The 18,342-nt window shown below is 40.8% G+C and overlaps 1 protein-coding gene across 1 annotated transcript; it reads right to left on the reverse strand.

Moving 5' to 3' along the window:
• Window positions 1-3,187: 3,187 nt before the first annotated feature.
• Window positions 3,188-16,574, reverse strand: kdm1a (lysine (K)-specific demethylase 1a). The gene is given in 22 exon segments (XM_046855544.1): window positions 3,188-4,615; window positions 5,597-5,743; window positions 6,522-6,649; window positions 6,833-6,862; window positions 6,865-6,946; window positions 8,307-8,494; window positions 8,656-8,788; window positions 8,912-9,023; window positions 9,204-9,277; window positions 9,714-9,848; window positions 9,930-10,020; window positions 10,499-10,641; window positions 10,794-10,811; window positions 11,326-11,420; window positions 11,509-11,590; window positions 12,205-12,311; window positions 12,400-12,492; window positions 13,003-13,081; window positions 13,960-14,093; window positions 14,329-14,494; window positions 15,306-15,599; window positions 16,523-16,574. Coding segments are annotated over 22 exon segments (2,562 nt in total). The 5' UTR covers window positions 16,568-16,574; the 3' UTR covers window positions 3,188-4,429.
• Between the last annotated feature and the right edge of the window lie 1,768 nt (window positions 16,575-18,342).

The following is an 18,342-nucleotide window of genomic DNA, read 5'->3' on the forward strand; positions in this document are numbered from 1 at the left end:
AGGCAAAGCTCTTCCAATTGAGCCACAGGATCTCTTGTAAGAACCTGATTTTTAGGACCTTTTTTGGTTCTTTTATAAAACTTTTAAACAATTTAAAGGATAGCTAAGGGGTAGGAATTGAACCGGGTGAGTCAGATAGCAGAGGCTGCATTACTAACCACTACACTACCACAGGGGTGACAAACAAGGCTTTGCTTATTCGACTCTTGGTTTTTCTATAGTTAAGAGATCATGATGGTAGAGGGTCAAAACTTGCTGTACATTCAGTTACTCGAAGTCTATGAGAAGTGACTCAGGTACAAGAACCACATCTCCAACACCTGCACCACTGATATACCATGATTTACCAGCAACCAATTTTAATGACCTTTTATTGTTCTGTTTTTAAAAACTTCTTATAATGTTCAATATGAAACTAGAGGTAAGAATCGAACCAGGAAAGTCTTTCATCATAGATCGCTAATGGCATTACTTTCAAAACTCAAAACTTTGTTAGACATGTAAATAAGCAGGAAAGACAGAGACAAAGACAAAGAGACACAGACACAGCTTTAGAAAGAGTGAGAAACAAATAGAGAGACAGCAAGAGAGAGACATATACAGTGAGACAGAGACATTTACTAAAAGAGACACAGAGACAATTAGATAGAGAAAATAGAGAGACAAAGATAGCGAGATATAGCCACTTCCTGTTGGAAGTGTTTATCAGCGACTCTTAATGATCTCATTTACTAAATGAGCAGTAGTGAGTTAAGTGCTTGCTCAGGTGCCCAAAACTGGCAGCTTGGAGGTGTTAAACATGTATCATATTTACAGCATGTGATATGTATGTAAGCATATGTACAGTGATTAAATATAAAGGCTATATCAGTGCAGAGATGTGTGGACATCATTAAGAGCCTTTGCTATGTTTCCACACGGACAGTTAATGAGGTGATACCTGAGAAACTGCACCTCTTCAAGTCAAGTCAGGAAGCTTATATAGAAAATTATAGACATTTTACAGATTTGAATGATGTATTGTTTTTATCTGTACGATCAATAAAGACAGTAATTTAAGTTTGTGTCACCATTATGAGGGAAAAACCCACAAAACGCCACCTAGAGGGTTAATTGTGTAAAACATGGCGGATTTGGTGTTTGATTTGAGACTTGGCGCAGAAATAAAACAAAAGTTTACTGATTAAAAATATTTTTATCTGAAGTTTATTTATTTATTTTAGATCTAAGAAAGGACTGAATTGATAGCGCGTTAATAAAATTTAGTGCCGTTTACAATAATTTTAATTTTGACAGCCAAATATACATACATATATATATATATATATATATATATATATATATATATATATATATATATATATCAGTTGTTTACCTTCTGCCAGAGAGTCACCTGGTATGAGGTCTATCTCCGTAAAAGGGACACTTTGGATAAGATGCAGAACATTAAGTCGTGAGCTGATTTCATGGATCATCTTCTTATAATTAATTTTTTTGAAATCCTTTGAGGAAATACAGCATCCTCAATTTGGTTTTCCTGATGTCTTTCTGATCACTTCATCTGTGACTGGTGATAGAGGATTGGTGAACTATTTAACTGATTCCTGGATATATAATGTTTTCTGGCACCAAGTCTAAGAGGAAGGGAAGGTCAGTCAGATTTCCTTAAGCTCCCCTTTTCTTTTTTTTTTGCACTCTTTGTTCCTTGTCTGCTTCTGCCAAGGTTATCAATTTTTCACTCCTAGACAGGTCATTTTACCACAGGAACTCACTTAAATTTAGAGTACATACGGTCAGAGGTGGCAAAAGTACAGACATTATTCTCTCAAGTAGAAGTACAGATACTCATGTTTTCAAAGACTCTGGTAAAAGTTGAAGTACTGACCACTTTAACCTGAGTGAAAGAGTGTAAAGAGGTTTGGGCTCTGACTTGTACTTAAGTAAAAAGTTGCTACCTGTATGATTATTCTACCGATTGAAGAATATTATGGGCTGGAGTGTGATTTCCAGGATGAAGGTTCTAACAGTAAAGAACCACCGAGAAATCGAAGCCCCTTTGTGGTATAAAAGCGCACGCTTTTCCAATAGATGAAGCATGTTTAATGCACCATCGTGTCTGAGGATGTAAGTGTGTGCACACGTTTTAGTTTCAAACTGTGACATCTGTTCTTGTGTGTCTAAGAGCTGCATCATAATCTATAGAAGGTTGGTGTGTATGAGGTAACGTCTAGGTATGTTGTGTACAAACCTGTTGTACATCGAGCATGGGAGGTAGAAACCGTGTTTAAACAAACATATTGGGAAGAGGTGTGTGTGTGTGTGTGTGTGTGTGTGTGTGTAAAATCAAAGCTACATGATCTAGACAAACATATTGGGACACCAGTCTCTTCCAGCCAGATGTGGTTCTTCTCCAGTTACCCGCAAAATTGGAGGTACATCATTGTATAGGATGTCTTTGGATGCATAGAATGAAATTTTGCCTTCACTTGAACTACAAGACACAAATCTGTTCCATCATGTGCACAAAGCCAGCTCCATGAAGACATACGTTACATGGGTTGGAGTTTAAGATCTTGATTAGATTGCTATAAAGCCCTGATCTCAACCTTACTGAACACCCTTGGGATGAATTGGAACGCTGATGTGGAACGCTTTTCATTTCAGAACTTTTTAAGAAAGAACTGCATCACTACAAAAATTATTGCTAAACTTGAACTTCCCCGTAGCTGTGAAATAAATCGGCTTCATGTCTGTGGTACGATCTAAAATTTGCACCAATATAAGAAGGCTGTTGCATGTTGGTCTCATTTGTAGTCATAATACAGCAAATTATATTTGGACCAGCGAAAGAAAGATCATCATCATCCTAAAATGCTGCAGGAACAAGACCTAAAACAGCGAAGACTTTTTAAGGCCTAAAATTAGGATTTTGTTAAATTTTAGGCTTTAGGACTCTGGGAAGCCAACACCCGTGTTGCTGTATGTGCACATTATCTTCACTAGCACACTCCAAAATTTAGTGGAACATCTTCCCAGAAGAATAGGGACTAATAGTGGAATGGGATGTACAAAGACACATACGTAACTAACGATGTCCGACTAAAGTGTCCGCAAACATTTGTACAAAAATAGTTTGACAAACAGCCATGACATCTTGAACACACACAAAAAAATTGATGACTCGCCATTTCTTTTCTTCATTTAATACCAAATTCTGATGAGATATAAAACCTAGACTGTGAGGACAATTATAGAAAATAAAAACAAACAAACAAACAAACAAAAACAAACAAAAATCTTAGCTGCTTCATGAAATTCACTAAAAACGTTTCATATTTCAACCGAAAAAAAAAAAAAAAGTATAATAGCAGCTACACACTTCAAGCTATTTTTTTCTCCTTACTTGACTAACTGGTCGACAAAGATCATGTAGAACGGTGGAAGCGATTTAGCATTCACATGGATCTGAATAAAAATAATAATAATAATAATATATATATATAAAACAAAAATGGAACATTGGGTGAAAATCAGTGCAAAGGATTTCCGATTCCGGTCTGTATTTATGTTTGGGAAGCTATTCTTCCTCACACGTGATACTGTTAATGCTCTGATGAACTGCACTGCATTCTGTTGAACGCCAGAACGTCGGTTTGGAGAAACTTCGACAACAAATAGCCAGATAATCAAGTAGACGCTGATCTTCTGGAATCGCGATGGTCGATTCTGACCTTTGCAGGACTGTGGCGTATTCGGACGAGCGTGAGGAAGCGAGCGCGTGTGCCATGTGCGAGAGTGTGTCCTGTTTGCGTCCGGCATGAAGTCCGCTTGTTTTAATCCTCGGACAGACAGGTTATGGTGGTGTGTGTGTGTGTGTGTTTCATGAATTCAAGCTGCGGCCTCTGTTTTTTTTTTTGTTGTGTGATTCCCGGATTGTTGTTTGTCGATTATGGTAACAATTATTCCTGAAAATTGTTGTTACATTCCAGGAAATTCTGTGAAGTTAACAAAGAGGGTGGGGGGGGGGGTTAACGCTTTTCAAGCACTGATCCTCAGGAAGAGGTAGAGCTTCCTTTAAACTTCAGCTTCATTCAGAGACCGGTAATTAGCAAATACACACACACACACACTTTCTGAAGGTCCCATTTAGACAATAGACTTTATCTTTGCACTTTACATTTAATTTTCTCCTCGCCTTTCATGTCCTTCTTTCTGATTGGATGTGTTACACAAAGACAAGTGTAGGGTGGTTCTGTTCTGGGCTATAGATGCGTGTGTGTGTGTGTGTGTGTGTGTGTGTGTGTGTGTGTGTGTGTGTGTGTGTGTGTTTCCTCCTGTAAACTGGACAAGAGAATATATATAAGTGAGCTCCTACATGCTGAACAGGACCTGTGTGTGTGTGTGTGTGTGTGTGTGTGTGCGCGCGCATCTACACACTGGGAGACGGCTGGGGGTTGGCAGCAGGTGTGTTCTGCCTGGGCATTGTGTAAATTGCTCCGAGGAATTGATCGGCTATGCGTCCTGCCTCTCTGAGGCCGCTCAGCAGAGCTCCGTGTACCGTCGCCGGATAGTTACGGATCGTGTGCTCTCCGGCAAAGAAGAGTCGAGGAACGGGCTGTGAAACACACAAATGCACAAATGAAAAAAAGAAAAAAAAACACACTAGAACATATACATTACCATATAAAGGCAATACAGCTGCACTGATACACAGGCAGCACGCGTTTACTATCGCCTCGTTCCCGGTGACATCATTCCCAAGCCTTCCCATAGCTCACGACCCGAGAATGATATTATTAAGACGTTCTGTTGAGGTAAGAGGCCTACAGCGCTACAGGTCTTTGCTTGTTCATGTTTCATTTGATAACATTCCCAGCATGAAACCGGCCCAAGACATACCGATTACGTAGGCAATCACGTAGCATAGAATGTGATCCTGGGGCATAGAATGTGCTCATTCGCTCCGTTTACTTTTCATCTTTGACAAATCCCTAACTAACTAAAGCTGGCGTATACCTCATCGTGCCTTATAACCGTTTTTGAGCTCACAAGAACCAAATCTATGCACTTGAATTCACGTTTCCCTTCATCTCCAATATGACTCGATTAAAGTCTAATCCAGTACCATTCAGGTTGGGCTGGGAGTTGTTTTGTTTTTTATTTGAAACGTATGTTTCGAGACTTTGTTTCTTCTTAAATCGAGGTATCGTGATTTTAAATAAAAAACGCTGGCGCACGCATCCGATCAGATACGCCGTCGTAGCACCGATGCCACGATAATTAAGAGACGAATACCGCCCGAGGGCGCGCCTGATTCACCTCTCACGTGCGAAAACGTTCAATTGAGGCATGTAGTTTTTCTTATTTTACTCAAAAGAATTGCTTCGTTTTATGTTGTGTTTCCGGATCTTTTAATTCATTCATACAAAGAGAATGTTAAGGTTTTTAAGAAAAATCCAAATCGTGAATGTCGAATATTCGGAACATCACCCAGCCCTACATTCAGGTTAATGTGCTGTGATGAATCCTAGACTCTAACAAAGCAGCTTTGTTGGCTGTGTGTGTATGTGTGTGTGTTTGAGTAAGCATGTCTCACCTGTGAAGCCCCAGGTATGGCAGGTCCGGGCGTGATTGGCTGAGCCATGAGGTCATAGTCGTTGCCGGAGGAACCAGCTGCCACGTATGAGTATGAGCCACGAGCCCAGGGGTCCGCACGCCATCGCGTCACCACCGTCTCTTTCGGCTACCATGGCAACACACAAAAACCTCGCATCAATTACACTGGTGTTGTAATAGAGCCTAAATGAGGCTGGTGTACATTTCCTCTCTTTCTGTCCTGGGATCACGTTCGAGGGTAACAGGCACTTTTTATATTTATACATTTATATTACATCCTATAAAATCCATTACAAATTCAAACAAATATAAAAAAGTTAAAGAATTGAAAATATCCTGCTTCTAAGACTGAAGGTTGGTATGATGGTTATGTAATATGTATTAGGAGTGTAACGGTACACAAAATTCAGAAGAATTGCAAATTCGGGGGAAGAGATGCAAATTCCTGCTTAGTTAAATAATATTTTATAGAATAAATCGAATGAATGCAATACATTTTTATTATATTGATTAAATTGAGTAGTCGATTCAATTGAAAATTTCACAAATGAAATTGATTCAATTGAATTGAATTAATGGAAATTTTTTTGCGTATGTTTGACCCCATGTGTATATTACAAATGTTTAAATAAGTGTGTGTCTTTTACATTTAATCATAAATTCTCTAAAGATATCATCTACTTAACTGTTCTAATTATTTCAGAAAACTTTAAACAGATGTCTTCATTCCATCCTTCATTCATTCACTCCCTCGATATGCACAGTCAGGATTTTCCCCTTTTAAGAGAAATCCTTGAAGCTGGACACACGTGTACCGAACCGCAAGACCTGTACCTTAAAACGTTTGGTACGAATACGTGTACCGTTACACCCCCAACATTTCTAAAAAACACGTGTTTGTTTACCTGAGGAACTGCACTGCTACCAAAGATTCCCTTTAGGATTGCTAGGCAACGGCCGACGATGACATCATCACTGATATTCTCCATAATGCCCGCGGCCTCCCCGGCCATCAGCGCCAGCAGAATGGGGGCTAACAAGAATGAACGTAGAAAGATTTCAATCGGGAAGCATAATCAGATCAGTCTCTAACAACTACGTGAGAATGTTCAATGCTGTTATCACAACACAGGTTCAGGCAGAACCCAGAGTCTTAAGTAGAATTTATTTATTAAGAATTTTTTCAATGCTATAAATTTAAGGGCAATTGGTTTACCTTTGTAGAGGTTCCAGAAAAGGAAGAGCTCCCACGGCTGGCTGTGGTGCTTCCTACATGACCGAACAGGTTCACGCTCGGGTCCCAAAACACACGGTCGAAACACAGCACCACCTGTGAATATAAAAAAGTGATGCTAAAACATATACCGCTGATATACAAGTAGCCCAGGACAAAAAATTTATAAATAAATCTCAGACACGGAATTCCCTAAAACCCACCATGAACCCCTAAACCCTATGCAGAGATATAATTAACTTATGAGCTAGTGAACTAGAGGATTGTGCATGCCAGTGAACCTCCTGAGCCACCCGCCCCCCCAACCGGCCTTGGCCTGCAACATACTGCAGGCCTGTACAGGCAGGACGCTGCTAATGGTGTATATACAGCACAAGCACACTGCACCCCCTGCTGGTCTGTAGAGGAAACTCAGCAGCAGGATGTTGCATAACACTGCAGCATTTCTGTTGCTGCTGGAAAGTAGAGATTCACTGCAGTGTATGACGGTAAGATCACGTAGGACAGAAAAGGGGAGGAGGGGAGTGTTGAAATCAAAGCTCTGGTTCAGCCAGCAGGAAACCAAGGTAACCTTGTTCCAAGGACGCACAACCATTTTTTCTGGAGTTTTCTCAAAAGAATGCTACATTTAAGCTCAACAAAAATGGGTTGGTGAACTTTTTCTAAATCAGCACTGAACTCCAAAAGACTGGTGTTGCCAAAAACATGCAATTTTACAGATGATGTAAAGCATCTTAAAAGTGCTAAATCGGTTTGTGTATTTATTGATGTATTTATATGTGACACATTTGGGACTGTGTGCACGGTCTCCATTCTCCAATAACACAGTAAGAACTGTAATCCATAATCAATCCGATTATTCAAATCAGACAATCATTCGCCGGCAGCAAATTGCAGAAGATCGATCTCATACAGGTAAAAAAAAAAAGAAAAAAAAATCTCCCGGTGTCCTGTGTACAGATGGAGATGTGTAACTCGTGCTATTCTGACCACGTGCGCAATCTGTTACAGAGCCCTCCTTTCATGTGACTTTCTTGCCGGGAAACAACATGATCTCACTTCCGCAGCCCCCTACTCGCCAGATTTGCCTCCTGCGGACTTCGCCCTCTTCCTGAGGATGAAGCTTCAGCTCAGGGGTCGCCGTTTTGACACCACTGCAGAGCTCTAGGTCATATTTTCAAAAGACTGGGAGCCCTGTGCTGGTGTGCAAGAAGGCTATTTTGAAGGTGATGGTCTGTAAACGTAGATAAATAGTACTTTCTTGTAAACAGAGGCAGTCTCGAAACTGTTATTCCACCTCGTACCTTCTGCCATTCTTTTCACTACATTTGTAAAGGGTGGTTTCTAGAGGCAATGGAGCCTTTGTGTCAGCTCCAGGTAATCTCATCATTAATACAAAAAATATTTATTAAAAAAAAAAAAAAAAAAAAAAAAGCATCCTGAAACACATCCACACCTTGTTGAGGTTGCCGAAGCCCATCCTTTGAATAGCAGACGTCTTCCACTCAGGGAGCGGAGGCACAAACTGCACTGCAGGTGGCTGCTGCTTCATCACTCCCAGGGGAAGAGTGCACAGCACAGCATCACATTTATAGATGAAGGTCTGTGTGGTTGAGCGTGTGTTCACGGCGATCACCTCACAGCCTGGAGAAGAAAACGTGAGAAAGAGGCACAAATCTTTGAGCAAATGGATATAATGATGTGAGTAAACACGTAAAAAAATATTAATACATTCATTTTTTATTTTATTCTAAATGCAACACAGTCAACTGCTGAGATTTGAACCTTGCAGGTATGGGACTCACCTGAGGAGGTGTAGCGCACCTGGCGCACTGCCGTGTTCAGTTTGATGTCCAATCCCTCGGCCAGGGCCACTGGAACGCACGAGTAGCCGTTTCTCACGGTCAGGTGACTCCCTGTGAACTCGAAATCGTCGTCCTACACACACACGCGCAAACGTTAGATAGAAAAAAAAAGCACTGAATGGGAGACACGAGCACACACACACACACACACACACACACACACACACACACACACACACACACACACACAAATTACCTGATCCCAGTGTTTGAGAGAGAGTGTAGACAGAGGTGTGGCATTGGCAAACTCCAGGTTCGCAAAGTGCCAGTCCAGAATCTGTCTGTCTCTTGAGGATAAATATACATCACTGAGAAATAAAAAAAAGGAGAAATATCACATGTAATATCAACAGCACAGCTCTACAGGATGCAAAGATTAGTGTGGGACAGGAAGTCTGAGGGTAAGTAAATGTGCGATTAAATCTAAAGGTGTGTGTGAGAAGATAAAGCAGATACTTAGGCGTGTGTGTGTGTGTGTGTGTATATACCTTGGTGGATTGGCCTCCAGCTCTTGCAATCTTTCCTCGAGTTTCACCTGCTGCTCAGACAATGCATCATATTCCTACAGACAATCCACACACACACACACACACACACACACATTACATGTTTATGCTATACAATTAGTAGTCATCCTTACTCCTGCATATAAATGGTAGGGGTGTAACTTGTTCTATTGTTTTATGTAATCAATTTAAAAGAATACTTAATTTAATTAATACAATTATAAAGTGTATTGCATTAATATATGTATAAATATATATATATATATATATATATATATATATATATATATATATATATATATATATATATATATATATATATACACACACACACACACTTACCGAACCGTGAATTTTGTGTACCGTTTCACCCGTAATAAATGGTCATTTTGTTTAGCAACATATGTTTCAAGCCTTTTCATGTTTCAGATGTAATGAGATTTAACAATGACATAAATTGTGTGTGTATAATTGCGTGTACGCGTGCGAGACCTTGCAGAGAGCGGTAAGATCACGATGTTTGCTCTTGACCAGGAACTCGGCTGTGATGTCTCTTGGAGGCTTCACCTCATTTGCCTCTTTATACTGTTGATGCAGCTCCTTCACTTTCTCCTTAGTGGACACCATCTAACAAAGACAGATCAGCAATTAAAATATCGACTAGACTGTGTGCCGCTGTGCGTGCATGTGGCTCAAATATTACCGTACCTTATTAAGAAGATCTTTGAGCTCCTCCTGTGTCTTTACGATCTTTTTCCAGTGCTCGATCTGCTCGTCCTTCACATGTTTCTCTTGCAGCCTGGATGTACATACACACAAGTCTGTAATTAATGAATGATCTTTGCAAATATTTGGCAGTTTTTTTTTGGCCGCCTTCCTTGTGTTTATACACGTGCAAAATGTGAGATATGGTCAATATATGAGCCTGCTGTTGGTATAGTGTCGCTTATGGCAGAAAACTAGCTTTGCTGTAACCCTGATTTATTTATTTTTATTAGTAGTTGTCATTGTGGCAGCAGGGACATGGTCAAGTGCTGGTTTGTGAATGGAAGAGAGAGAGAGAGAGAGAGAGAGACACATAGATCAGTTTGTGTGTTCAGGTACGTGTGCTTTTTTTCTGAAACCCGATGGCTGCCTCTCATTTTCCTCTTCCCCTGAGCCAACGCTCTCCCCACAGTTATCTTACGTCTTTTACTGATGCCCCGACAATTCCCACTATTTCTACTGGGTAATAACCCGATGTAGGTCTATGCTAAAAGTACACCCAATACACTTACTGTATGACCACTTCCAAAGCTTGGCCAAGAGAAACTGGCTTATTATTGAGGAAGTTGAAATCAAGTTGATGGCTGAGGTAGGATGTGGCCTCCAGAAGCCTGTTAAACTCTTGCTCCACCATCTCATCCTTCTCCTTAGGAACCTACATGCACAAAGCGAAAGGGATTAGCAATAGGGACATAATAGGCACCTTTTTCTTTTTTGTATTTATATACACTGTACTGTATATATTTGTACCGCTGTGGGGTTGATTTACACTTTTAGGGTGAAATACGCCATGAATTTAATACTCACACTTGTGCATCGCTCTCCCTGTTAGAGAAAAGAAAAAAAACAAGAAAATATAACAGTCAATGGGGGTACAGGAAAGAGAAAACAAGACAATGTCGACCTTTAGGTTCAGCTATGCTCAGTCTGCATGAGGTGAATGACTGTGTGTGTATGTGTTTAGGGTATACTCAATGCCTCTTTAAGCTCAAAAAGTTATAAAACTTTTCTTGCCGCTGAATCCGGGTCTCACTTAGTCACAAATTTAAGCTGCAGCACCAACAGATCTAAACCAAGAGAATGTTTTTCTAACAGTGCACGCTTCCTGAACACTGACGTTCCAAATCGTTAACACTAAACACGTCTGGTTCAGCTCTTAAAGCAGCTCGAAGTGAATCAGTGGTCTTACAGGATGGAAGAATAATAAATATATAAATTGTGCAAAGCATTTAATTAACCAGAACTGAATCGAAGACCCCTGTAGTGCTGCATGAGACATAGCTCTGTGTCTTCAGGTGTGTGTGTGTGTGTGTGTGTGTGTGTGTGTGTGCATACTCACAGCCTGGCCATTGGCCTCATAAAGGGGGCACTTCTGTTTAATCTTGGCCAGCTCCATGTTCACTTGCTTGCTGATAACAGCCATGGGGTTTCCACCTGAGAGAAAGCAGAAGAAATGATGGTGAGAGAAATGTTACAGAATGAACAGAAGACCAGTCTTTAATTAAAAGGAAAAAGCTCTCACCTAGGCCTGTTACCACCATCGCTCCCAGGTCCGCCACGTAATTGCCTTTACGAAAGGTGGCTACTCGTCCTCCGACACGATCCTGTCAATTAGAGCAACAGAAAACCAAACTCTTTTCAAAACACAGACCAGTAGAAACTAAAAAAAGATTTACACCTTTTAAGTGATCAAAAGACTATAAGGCTAGATCAAAAGACCTGATTTAAAAAAAAAAAAAAAAAAAAAAAAACACTACGACGATACATTAATTTCTTCGAATAAACAATTAAGCAGTAAAGGAGGCATGAGGAACTGTAGGAAAAACAGCTGGTCTGCTAAAATAAGTGAAAGAAACTTAATAAATCTAATTGTATTTATCACTTTTTTTACGACTATCCAACATTCAAGAGAAATAGAAAGAAATAAAATATAAATAATAATATTAAAGTATAACTATAAAGAAAAATACCATGATGATGGATATGAACCGTAATTAATATGAACAGTTTGCTACTATGGCATAAGACCAAAAACAGTCAAACAGTTCTGCAGTCAAGTCTTCATCAGTGAGCAGTTGATACGCTCAACAATAATGGATCTATAATGAGTGTCCAGAGATGAGGATGATTTCCCCTCTGGTTCTGGTGGGCTAAATAAATGAATTTATGATTTGTCCAGACCTGCACTCATAATGTGTAACTGATGTGTTTGTCTCACCCTGGCTTCCAGCACGGTGACGTCCATCCCGAAGCTCTGCAGCTGCCTCGCAGCCCCCAGGCCAGACACTCCTCCGCCAATCACAATCACCTTCCCAGTCTTCTTACCTGCACACACAGAGCATTGCATATTGGAGAATTCCTCACCAAATCACCTTCTGCTGATCATCGCCGAGTAAAAAGAACAAATGCTTACTTGGTAAAGGTTTGACCCTCTTGTAGATCCCAAAGTTGATGAGTCCATGTCTTTCCAAGTAGCTATGGATTCTGTGGACTAGGATGGCATCGCCTGGAGGATAAACAGACACACGTTTGTTTGCCAAAAAAAAATGCTAAAAACCTAAAACTATGTACAATATGGCCATTAATTTACAATCAAAATACTTTCCTCTTTTAAGTAGTAAAATCATTTCTACATACTAGAGGTTGACCGATATCAGTTTGCTGATTAGTTGAGTGCTGGAACTACTAGCAAAAATTCATACTGAATTCCAGTTTGCTGCTATTACGAGAGCGGCCTCTAGAGGCGAATCACTGACATCACGTACGCTTTGCTTTTACACGTGAGACTGCTTGCTGCATGGAGAACGCAAAGTGCATAAAAAGCGACATATTCAATACTGTATTTTACATGGAATGTAGTCTTTGTTTTTTTTTTATCCAGTATCCATTTTAAAAAGATAGGTTGGTTATTCTGTACTTCTTACTACATGATGGCGAAATAAAAATTTCATGAGACGGAACAATGCGCTTAAAAAACATCGAAACAGGTGAATCTCAGTAGGGGTAATGATCTTACTGTTATAAGGTGCCTCCAGCTGTTGCACCGTCGACTCAAATGTCAGCTGGATCTTAGGGTTATCCAACCAGAGCTGGAGCTGAAAAGACAAAAACAAGATTATTCTTGTTTATCCAACCTGTCGCTGAGTAATTAAGTGAGTCACTGGTGAGAAAAACAATCTGAAGCTCAGATAAGAAGCTGATCAGACACTACACAAATCTAGCTTCAGGACAGAGTGGTTAGAAGAAAGCTATTCTGGAGAGAAGGAATAAAAAAAGGCAATAGATGTTTGCTGAAAGGTTTTTAAAGGGGAAAAAAAATGCTTTACTACATTCATGAGGTAAAAAATGAATTTTGTGGCCTACATTTAGTCTAAAACCAACCTGAGAACACTACCCTTAAAACAGAGCATTGTGTTTTTCAAGGTGTTTCATGGAAACATGGAAACTGATTAAATAATGGATAAGGGAGTATTTCAGGTGGAAATACCTGTTCCAGAAACCTGAAGTGAATATAACAAATACTGGCTGAGGGTGTGAATACTTATGCAACTATGAACTGCTGTTTTTTTTTTTTGTTTAAGTATTTTACATTGTTGTACCATCACAGTTCTGTACTTTCTATTTACATTGTTAGCTCAGTTAAAAAAAATAATACATTGGATGATGAATTACACACTTAAACTAAATAAACCACGCATCCTGTATACGAGGTGATTTTGAGACTTGCTCTAAGCACAAGAAAGTACTTTACTGATCTATGTTTACACACTAAACCTGCAAAATAGTTCCCTTGCACAGCAATACAGCACTCCCAGCTCAGTGCTCCCTGTGACTGTGCGTGCAACCTTGTGCTGCCATCTATTGGCCCCTCACAATACTAGTCTAAATGTCACCATGGATATTAGACTGCAGGTTTTCCACTACATGCTGCACTGCTTTAATCCGAAATTGTGCACTAAAATCCAGGCTGTACCGTGCGGTTCCTGATGTACAGGAAGACCTTCTGCGTCTGCTGCGGCCCGCTGATGATGTCAGGAAAACACGCCGCTTCTTGCGAGGTCATTCGGTCATGCGGAAGGCGACTCTGAAAAGCTGCACCCTCTAAACCTGACAGAAATGCCAAAAAAATAGCCAACAATATCAGCTGGAGTGAGCGAGACGCGATTGCACTGTAGTGCATAAAGCGTGTAAAAGCATATAGCTGGCATTTGAGTCATTCGTATAATCACACCTGTGTGTATGTGGTAGGGTGCTGCCAAAAATAAAAAAATAATTAAAAGACAGAATATACACACAAAAACCATGAGAGAAAAACAAAACCGAGCGGTTACGCCCTCCTCACCCGAGGGTTCCTCTGGCTCGCTGTCGTTTTCCTCCTCGACAGGGGGTGCGGGCGGAGGAACCACCTGCTTTCGCTCTTTCTCGGCTTTAGCGTTTCTCTCCTCCTCCGAGTAGTATTCGTCCTCCGACAGGTTCGCCAGGCTCTCGTCCATCTCCCTGTACTCCACCTGCAGCATGGGTCACATGCACAATCTTCCTTACAACCGGCTCACGGAGACGGAGCAGATAAGCCTCTCTCCACTACGAGCGCAAAAATACTCTATATGGACAAAAGTTTGTGGACACGTGACCATAAGATTCGGATGTGTTTTTTCGAGTGCCCATTTGTGTTCGCTCAAATGTGTTCAAGAGGGTTAAGGTCAGAGCTCCACACCAAACCATGTCAACCATATCTCCAGGGAGTTGGCATTGTGCACAGGGGTCATGCTGAAACACGTTTAGGTCTCCAAGTTCAAGTCAAGTTTAAATAAATAAAAAAATAATAATAAATAAATAAATAAATAAAAACTATGCAATTGTGTGCCTTCAAATTTGTGGTACAGGTCTGAGGAAGAAACACATGGTTCTTCCACAGACTTGGCTGGAAAAGTCAGGTGTCCCAAAACTTGTCCACATAGTGTACATTGCAAAAAAAGATTTGAGTGCTACTTAGGCTAATCAATATTTCGTTAACCTGACATAAACATCACAAGTGTTCATAACCACCGTGACTTCTGGCTCCTTTGTCATTTTCAATAACTCACAATCCTGATGGCTTCTTAGCTGCTACTCAGAACTTGGTTTTATGTAATTTTTGGTGTTCTCCACAATAATATTGTGCTTGGAGACACAACAGGCTTCGTAGTACACCAGACTCTGGACAAGAGACCATAAAGAGGCAATGGAGAAACAGTGTTTTAATTTGATTTCCTATAAGCGACACATTAACATCGCACCTAACACGCCTGGTGCTAATGACTAAAAAATTTAGGTGTTCACTTTGGCTCGCTTGCGCCGGCTGGTCCTGCGGCCTTCGGCCGAGTCCTGATCTGCTCCAGCAGAGCCGGGGAGGTGAGGCAGCGGTGCTCCGCTCGCTTCTCCGCTCGGAGACGCCCTTTCCTTCTTCTTCACGTCTGCTGAAGAAGCAGAACCCGTCGCGGCTCCCGACTGCGGACCCGCGGACGTCTCTGTGGCCCTGTCGACCCCGTTTCCTCCTGAGGAAGAGGATGAGGACGAGGACGAGCCTGGGTCTTTCTTATTCGACAGCATGATGGAGGAAGACAGAGGCCTCTCCTGAAACACGATGGATATGGTATTTTTTGTTTTTTTGAAGACAAGTAAATAAAATAAAATAAATAAAAAAAAAAAACGAACAAAATGAGGGGTGACGTGTAATAGATGTTAGATGTTTGTTGACCGATTGACACAGGATGGACAGCAGCCTAAAACAGTCAAAACACGTACACACACACACACGTACACACGTACACACACGTACACACACACGCACACACACACGTACACACGTACACACACACACGCGTACACACACACACACACGTACACACACACACGTACACACACACACACGTACACACACACACGCGTACACACACACACACGTACACACACACACACGTACACACAGTCCTTTGTTTTGGCTGCCTGAAAACAATTAGAAATAACTGTAATAATGAATGGTAAAGCAATAAAAAAGTTAAAAAAAATACTATCAGGATCGGATTTGTTTATCTATTATTTAATAAAAAATACTGCTAACCATTTACGGTATTCATTTATCAGAATTTAAAATGAGCTCTCTAAAAAAAAAAAGACCGGATCATAATCCCTAAAACGGTTGATTCACAAGCTCAGAATAAAAGAGAAGAACCTCTTGTCTATTGAGCAACTATGAATTTCGCACTAGCGATTTGCCCTCCCCTGGTATAAAGGCACGTGTCTCGAAATCTGCTAAGAAGTAATGATTACGATAACGCATGCGGATGCCGTGACTCAGCAGTAGGACCTGGCGTTCTCTGCGCACTGATCTGGATCGTTTCCCACGGCCTGCGTGAGCGACTGCTCTGAAGGTTCTGAAGGTTCGAGCCCACCTCTTTGACGTGCTCCTAACATGACATGAGATGACGTGTGAATGTGCTGGAGGATGTTTTATGGCAAATGAGGGCAAATTCACATCAAGTGCACATTACAGTAACCTTGTTTTGTTTTACCCATTTCTCGGTGCACCGGGAAATATCCATTCAATCACTGGGAAATAAAGGCAGAATAAAAGAGACAAAAGGTGAGGAGCAGGAAAGGGTGCAACTACAACAAGAAATGGGGGAAATGGGGGCTGTTGGGACAGAATATATTATAGTTAAATAAAATAAATATTGTGAATATTGTGCCAGGAAAAGTTGAGACGTAAGAGTGGTCCACCTTTGGTACAGCAGCACCCAAATTACTTCACCGTTCACGATAAAGAGCGGTCAAACAAAAATAACATCCTGTCGCATCAATACAAATTGCTATGGATCTCTTGGTTAGTTTTCCAGCTTCTCAGGTAAACGTAACACTATACGGACAAAAATATGTGGACACCTGAGTATAAGATCGGTATGTGCTGTTATAATAACCCCCACTAAGTGTTCCACTAGAGTTTGGAGTATGCTGGTGGAGATTAGTGCTTATTCAGCTACATGGGTGTTAGTAAAGTCAAAGTCAGGTACAGATGGAGAATGAGGAGGCCTGGGGTGCAGTCAGTGTTCCAATAGGGTTAAAGAGCTCTATGGCAGGAGATCTTCCACTCTCAACCTATAGAAAGCATATCTTCATAGAGCTGACTTAGTCATGCTAGAACAGGTTTGGGTCTTCTCATTTAAGTGAAGGGGAACTTTCATGTTACATCCATTAAAACTGGGCACCTCCAACACAATGTGGTAACAGTTTGAGAAAGAACCACATATGGCCGGAAAAGCCTAAGAAAAGTGTCCTAATACTTTTGACCATATAGTGTACTTACACAGAATAGGCGTCACATTATGACCACCTGCCTAATATTTTGTCGGTCCCCCTTTTGCTGCCAAACAGCCCTGACTCTTTGAGCATTAACATCCATGAACTTCTTCAGCAGTTTGAGCTACAGAGTTTGTTGGATCGGACCACACGCGCCAGCCTTCACTCCCGACGGGCATCAATGACCCTATCGCCGGTTCACCGTTGTTCCTTCCTTGGACCACTTTTGAGATACTGAGCACTGCAGACCGGGAACAGCCACAATAGCTGCAGTTTTGGAGACGCTTCGACCAAGACGTCTAGAAGTCACAATTTGTCAGACACGCTCAAATCCTTATGCTCGCCCATTTTTCCTGCTTCTAACACGCCAACTTTGAGGACAAAATGTTCTTGCTCCTTAATAAATCCTTACTAACAGGTGCCATAATGAAGAGATAATCAGTGTTATACAAGTCACCGCTCATAATGTTATAATGTCACTGTTATGTACTTTCCCAAATTAAAGAATCTGATTCTGTATGCAGGTGTATTCACTTTTGAAACACGTAATAATCGTAGTTACGAACACAGCAAGTCCGTAGCGCTCGTCCTACTTCCTTTATTCCCTATTTTAAACACCGACCTGCTGCCGGTTTTGATTTTGTTTTTAGATAACGTTGTTGTACACGTGATTTGTTTACAAATTACATCCTAAATGACGGGATAACACGTCTTATTGTCTCCAGGAGGCGTAATAACGCTGGGGAGTTTGAAGAGTCACTGTGCTTGAACTCCCACAAATTCTAAACAAACCTCAAATAAGATGATGGCTGAAAAATGACAATCGTCCTAGATGCTACTCTGCTCCTGGGGGCGGGACTTACAGACTCTAGACAGTATTTTATTGGACAAACACAAGATCAGTACAGGATGAGTCATCAGAAAACAGCGTTTATACTTCTTATATAAATAACTAATAATTTAGGGGGGTAAAAACAAATTTTGTCCTACATATTGGAGTCCTTAACATTACAATAAAAAT

This window comes from Silurus meridionalis, chromosome 8, assembly GCF_014805685.1.
Source record: "Silurus meridionalis isolate SWU-2019-XX chromosome 8, ASM1480568v1, whole genome shotgun sequence".
NCBI lineage: Eukaryota > Metazoa > Chordata > Actinopteri > Siluriformes > Siluridae > Silurus > Silurus meridionalis.